This window comes from Pundamilia nyererei, unplaced genomic scaffold (assembly GCF_000239375.1).
Source record: "Pundamilia nyererei isolate P.nyererei 1_Seehausen unplaced genomic scaffold, PunNye1.0 scaffold00031, whole genome shotgun sequence".
In the NCBI taxonomy this organism is placed as follows: Eukaryota; Metazoa; Chordata; class Actinopteri; order Cichliformes; family Cichlidae; genus Pundamilia; species Pundamilia nyererei.
Genome location: NW_005187432.1, coordinates 2012336 through 2019068, shown reverse-complemented (window position 1 = coordinate 2019068; position 6733 = coordinate 2012336). Strand labels below are relative to the sequence as shown.

At 41.2% G+C, this 6733-nt stretch overlaps 1 protein-coding gene across 1 annotated transcript in view; it reads left to right on the top strand.

Moving 5' to 3' along the window:
- Window positions 1-876: 876 nt before the first annotated feature.
- The window catches only part of mppe1 (metallophosphoesterase 1), a 22942-nt gene continuing 17085 nt past the window's right edge, over window positions 877-6733 (top strand). Inside the window, exons 1-3 of the mRNA XM_005729036.1 lie at window positions 877-1426; window positions 1555-1663; window positions 3590-3693. Coding sequence (XP_005729093.1) covers window positions 1176-1426; window positions 1555-1663; window positions 3590-3693 — 464 coding nt within the window. The 5' untranslated portion in view covers window positions 877-1175. The remainder of the gene's footprint in view (window positions 1427-1554; window positions 1664-3589; window positions 3694-6733) is intronic.

The window sequence follows — 6733 nt, the reverse complement described above, 5'->3', positions numbered from 1 at the left end:
AAAAAAAACCAAAAAACAAAACAAAAAACTGTCGAATCTCAGTTTAACCCTTGACAGTCCTTATTTTTCTGTTTAAGCTTAGAAGCAAAGTCACCTCCTGTTTGTAAAATTCTCTTTCACTCCTTATGGCTTACATAATAGATTCGAAGTGAGAATTAGACTTTAAATTGGAGTAACATTTGTATTCTCGTGTACTAAAATTGCTTTATTATTTTATTAATACAGTACTATTATATTATGTTATTAATATCAATGTTTAGTTACCTTTGCATGAATATTGTCCTTAATGGAGATACTTTTTATTTTCTTATTGAGTACATTTAAGAGTCTGTACTTTTTCATTTATACTTGAGTAAAGAAATTGCTTCAGTAATTCAACTTTTAGTGGAGTATTTTTTTTAACACTGGTTTTCTTTACTTAAGTAAAGAACGTTTTTACAAGCTTGATGTTATTTTGCCACCTCTGGTACTCTATGATCATATGTGACATCTTTCTTTTTGTTTTCAATGGCACAGGGCAAGCTGGTGGTTTATGAAATAATACTCTGATAAATTCATTAGCTGAAAGACAAGTTAAAGTTGGTTTATCATTAATGTTTTACAAGAGTATGGTACTCCTATGGTCAGTTTATTATCACCAATTAGCCTACAGTCTTTGGACTACAGGCATATATATAAAGGCTTGACCCAGTGTGGAGCCTGAATCCAGAGGTATTTAAATTAGTTCCAAAATAATTTAAGTTTTAGAAACTTTCTGAACCTTAAGAAAGCCTAAATATATACTATATACTGTACTACAGAAAGCATGGAGTTTTTGTGTCCCCTAGATATCGTGTCACCCGTTTTATTTTGAAAACGCACACCGGATGTGTTGTTTCCAGCTTAACGCATGAGAGCCTACGACTGAGAAACAGCGGTTGGCGGCTGCTCTCTCTCTCTCACTGCTTTCCCCTTGAAATCAAGGCGCATTTTAAAACTTTGTTTTTCTTTCTCTTATTTTCGGAATCAACCGGACTCCACGCGAAGCCTGTTTTTATCCAGATGAGCTTGCCATGAGCATCACGCGGCTGGAGACCTAAACCGTGGGGTCTGGAAGAGGTGAAGATGCCTCATGGACCGCTCCATCACCGCCAGTGCGCCAGTTCAGGGCATCCCGAACGCCGAATAACAAAGAAATGCCGAGGTTTAGCGTCAAATGGGTGGTTGCGGTGGTGCTGATTGGGGTGGTCGGCGGCGCCTTCTTCTTCTGCGAGTATCTCATCTACTTTCCGACCATCCTCAAGTGCGCCTGGCCGAAGATCAGCCATGCTCGCGGCGGAGAGGGCATCGACGGCCACTCGGTGGACTCTGCGGTCCGCGCTATGGTGCTGTCGGACACGCACCTCCTCGGAGCCGTCGGAGGACACTGGTTTGACAAGCTGAGGAGGTAATAATTCATTTGCATGTATTCTCATATATATTTGCCCTCCATCCTTCCGTCTGTGCCCGGGGCTCTGCAGGAGTGATTTGTAAACAACAACATCCAATAACGCTGACTTGTGTCCAAACGCGCAGGGAATGGCAGATGGAGAGGGCTTTCCAGACCGCTCTGTGGCTGCTCAGGCCCGAGATAGTCTTTATTCTCGGGGACATCTTCGACGAAGGCAAGTGGAGCTCGCAGAAGGTAATGTAGAGCTCCCTGTTTTTCTTCTTGCATTGCTCTGCACCCCCCCCATTATGATAATTATGATGATGTTCGAGTATGTGGATGCAGAGCAGAAGCTCTGTGTTCTCTGGTCATAATAATCCTAATCTTATTACCATCCGGGCCCCAGAGGCTGCAGGTTTTTGAGGAAAACAGCTGCACCAGTTATCCTCTTAGCCCGCCATGGTACATCCATCCTGGTGTGTTGGGGGGGAGCTTCTGGGAATGCTCAGAAATCTATTACTGGGTTATAAAATGGGATCTGTCAAGACAGATAGAAGCAAGTGGAGCGAGAGGAACACAACACAAAGCCTCAGACAGTAAAATCTCCTCTAATCTACTTTTCCCTCCACCCACCCACTCGCTGATTCCTCCTCATTTTCACTCTTTGAATGGCAACTCTTTTAATTTGTATTGTGTTAAAACAGGAAGGGCCTGCGTGTTTGAATTCACGCTGAGAGTACTGAGACTTGATCTGCAGCAGGTGAATAGATCAGTCTGTCATTTATTTCTTTAGCTGGCTAATCATTTGCCTCATTTGTGTCTGAGGAGTTCCTCCTGCAGCTTAAGAGGACATCTTGAAATTAGTTATTGTGGTTAGAGAACTGGCCACAAGGGCAAAGGTGTTCAACGTACAGTGGTATGAAAGAAAGAAAAGCATGATGATTTTAGCATTTGTGGTTGATTCACGACGTGACTGGCTTCCACTTGAAGGATTTAGAGCTTGCACACAGAATAAAATATGCTAAGAGTAATAAATGGTGCAAAATTGTCCCCATTTTGCTCTGCTAACAGTCCAAAACCCTACTTATTTAAATTAAATCAGTATAAAGAGTAATATAGAAACAAATTGGCACATTTCAGACCCCAAATTCAGGAGCCGTGTTGGATGTTTGCTTGATGAATGACCAACAGTTCCATAACCATTCATTCTGCGAGCAACCTAACTGATCAAATACTTCATCGTTTTGGTTGTAGCCTCAAAAATTGTCCCACAAAGAAAAGCTATTCAGTGTAAGCAAAAAGAAGCGTGTTCTCAAGTATCATTCACCAGTCTTAAATTTGCAGAGCGAGAACGTCTAAAAATGTGAAGCTGCGCTCAAATATGTTTGGTTTCTTTTCTGTCGACAGTCTCACTGTTTTGAATGAAAACCAAGGCGAGGGTGTCGTATTCGCCTTACAACTGACTTTAAAGCTCACTCTGTTAGTGAAATAGTCTCCTATTTGCTCATTCTGCAAATCTACCAAGTGTTTATTTTGTCTCAAGCCTCAGAAATTGACCAAAAACCAAAAGATATTGAACATATGGTGTTAAAAAATGAAGAAAACCAGCTTATCGTGAAATAGAAGAACTTGAAAACGATGATATTTGGTGTTATGTGCTTGATTTACGATTTGTTTGAGGCATCTTCCTTCACTCTTTCTTCTGTAAATGTTCGGAAAAACTGCCGGCTTTGTTTATCCGACAGTCAGACAACCAAATATTGTTTAACTAAAAATTACTAAAAAGAATCAAATCTTCTGCTTTTTTAATCCAAATACTTTCCCACACACTCATTAATCCCCTAAATCACCTAACTGATTAATAAATAGTTACATTTAGTTTGAAAATTTGGCCAAATCAGAGATGAAAACTGCTCCAAATTCCCACATCCTATAAATTCTATAAATAAGAGACACAACGTATGAAACCCACAGCACTGATGCAATTAAAGGCTGTTTCTGTGTGCAGTTTCAGTCCCGCAGAAGCAAAACTGAATCTGAATGAAAGCAACTCATCTCAGCCGCCCGTGAGGGCTGCTGGGCGACCCTCAGAGATCCCATTAACGCTTGTGAGCTTCTTCGGGGAGTTTTTCTTGTTTGAGGCCTGAAACTTCAGCTGTGTTCGTGTCGTTCTCTCCGCAGCACTGGGAGGACGACGTGCGTCGCTTCCACAGGATGTTCAGACACTCCACTGACACGGAACTGGTTGTACTGGTTGGAAATCATGACATCGGTTTCCATTATGAGTAAGCACATTCTGTATGCTATTGTTTTTCAGTTTTCATTACATAACCTTTACTCTGCGACTGGTTGATCTGGTTTTACTTGGCCTTTGCCTGAGGGACTTCTCTATTAAGCACAGGTTTTACCTCTGACTCAGTATGAATGATTTTCAGTGCTATTCTTTGTTGCCCTAGTTACAGAAATACCTGCCTCCTTGAAAAGTTTTTAAAGCAAGAGAAACATTAAATGTGGCACCCAAAAAAGTCAATAACTGTCTCTCCTACTACTACACCGCACAGCACATTACATAAACTGCAAGGAGGCGATTGAATATTTCCATGAGGCAGTTTTAATAAGACAAAGCAGTGGCTGGATGCATCACATGCAGTCAGGTCTGAAGCCATCGCTGGAGGGTCTTTGCTTTGTCTTGTTGCTGTAGCAGTAATGTGGTGCTTTCACCGTAGTATATATTAACAAGTCACATTAAAAACTAAGAGATTTACTAATATCGGTGTTAAAGGTAGTGTTTTTATTGGAGGCAGTCTCACATTTCCGTCATGCAGCTTGGTAATGCAGCAAGCGTGTATTAATCCACAGATGAAAATATTCAGCAACAAATACACTGCTTGAGTATTGTTTGCTGGAAGCTACAGCTGTGCCCAGCTGTTTCCAGACAGTACTGAGCTGTAAAGAGGGAGGTTTGTGCTACATGTTAAATATTGACAGACTAATGAACTGCTGGTATTGTTCGTTTGGTGGTGTTTGAATACTGCCTGCTGTACTGACGTCAGTTGTTTACATTCCAGAGTGACATCTAAACATGAGGTTGTGGGCTTTGTGTTTAAATCTCACTTCTTATAATTAATTTGAGTTGTTCTGACAGAGACACAAAAGCAAGAAATTGTACGGAAAGCCAGAAATCTTCCTCTTAATGCCCACCAGGTTCTGGTTAGGGTTAGGTTCACATCAACCCATTTGTATAGTAATTCCATCTGCACGACCAAATAGAAATATTACAAGAGAAGAACTATGGAGGAATAACAGGCAGCATCGTCTACTTTTTGAAAATAGTCTCTTTTGGCTTCTGGCTAAAATGCAACTTAACCCCAACCCTCTGCGGTTCACTGGAGATCTGATGGATGTTAACACCAACGGCAAAACAACGGAAAATGTAAAGTCTGATAAACCGAAGCAGAATGCATTTTCAGTTACATTATGCAAAACACAAAGTGTCTGTAAAAATAAGTGTTAAAAATAAATAAAATCAGTAAAAAGATTACATGATTATATTGATAGCCACGGCTGCTTTAGACTCACCAGTTATTCTAACGTGCATGTCGCTGAGCACAGCGAGATCATGCAGACTCCACACAGAACGGCCTTGGGAAGGTTCAGCCTTCTTGCTGTGAGAAGATGTTGCTAACGGCTGCACAGAAGATCTTGATTCTATAAGTCTTATCTTTAATGACAAGTTATTTCAGAGACTATAAAGAAAAACAATCTGCATCTTCTAGGTTCTTTGTGAGATCAAGTGCATGCAGTATTAGAGAAAGGAAAACCAGCAATTCCTTATAAGCAAAGAACATCAGGGAGGAAGAAGTCCTGAATGGGAATGAGGGGAAAACAAAGGTACAACACACAGAGACCACAAACAGCAAACAGGACAAAACTCACGCCACAGCAGAGGGAAGAAAAAACGTTTATGACATTATTCATAATAATTAGATAATATAATAGCAGCATATAAACCAACTCCATATGGAGTGAAGAAGAAATGTGCAGTGTATCATGGGAAGTCTTCCAGCGTCATGAGCCTATAGCAGCATAACTTATGGATGGCTCAAGTTCACCTGATCTTGCTCTAACTAAAGATTTTAAACATGCAGTAGTCAAACCCCTGATCAAAAAACCTGCTCTTGATCCTACGGTTCTTGCAAATTACAGGCCCATCTCCAAACTACCTTTTCTTTCCAAAATTCTTGAAAAGGTAGTTTACAGCCAAATAATGGCCTTCCTGGAAAAGCAAAATGTGTTAGAGGTTTTCCAATCTGGTTTTAAACTTTTTCATAGCACTGAATCAGCCCTTTTAAAAGTTTTTAATGACATATTTTTAGCTACTGACGCTGGGGACAGCTTTTAGATTTGACAGCTGCGTTTGATACCGTGGATTATGCCATTTTATTCTCTCATTTGGAGCACTGGTGGGCATTAGGGGCACAGCACTGGAGTGGTTCAGGTCCTACTTGACGGGGCGAACTTTTTGTGTCAGTCTCGGTGACTATGTGTCGTCCTCCGCTCCCCTCTTGTGTGGTGTCCCACAGGGCTCAGTTCTAGGCCCCCTCCTCTTCTCTTTATATCTGCTTGGTTCTGTACTGAGAAAGCACGGCATTGGTTTCCACTTTTGTGCTGATGACTGTCAGATCTATGTCCCTCTAAAGAAAAAAGGCAGATACCTTACACAGCCATTACTTCAGTGTCTCGATGACATTAAGGCTTGGATGTCTATTAACTTTTTAAAATTCAATGATAAAAAGACAGAGGTGATGGTTTTTGGTAGCCCCACCGAGACCCCCAATGTGTATGTAGATTCCCTGACCCAGTATGTTAAGCCAACTGTCACAAACCTGGGGGTCAAAGTGGACTGTGATCTGACGTTTAATAATCAAATTAAGGCAGTGGTAAAATCTAGCTTCTTTCACCTCAGGCAGCTGGCAAAAATAAAGCCAATTATTTCACGGCAGCGCTTTGAGACAGTGATCCACGCCTTTGTTAGCACTCGGCTGGATTACTGTAATGCACTTTATATTGGGGTCAGCGCATCATACATTAGTCATCTATAAAATGCAAAATGCCGCAGCTCGTCTTTTAACTGGCACTCGAAAGTTTGCGCACATTTCCCCTGTTTTAGCTTCACTTCACTGGCTGCCCATTTCTTTTAGGATTCATTTTAAAATTCTTTTATTTACTTTTAAAGCTCTCCATGGCCTCGCCCCATCTTATCTCTCTGAGCTGCTACAGCCTTATACACCCACCCGCTCTCTCAGGTCAGCTGATCAGCTGCTC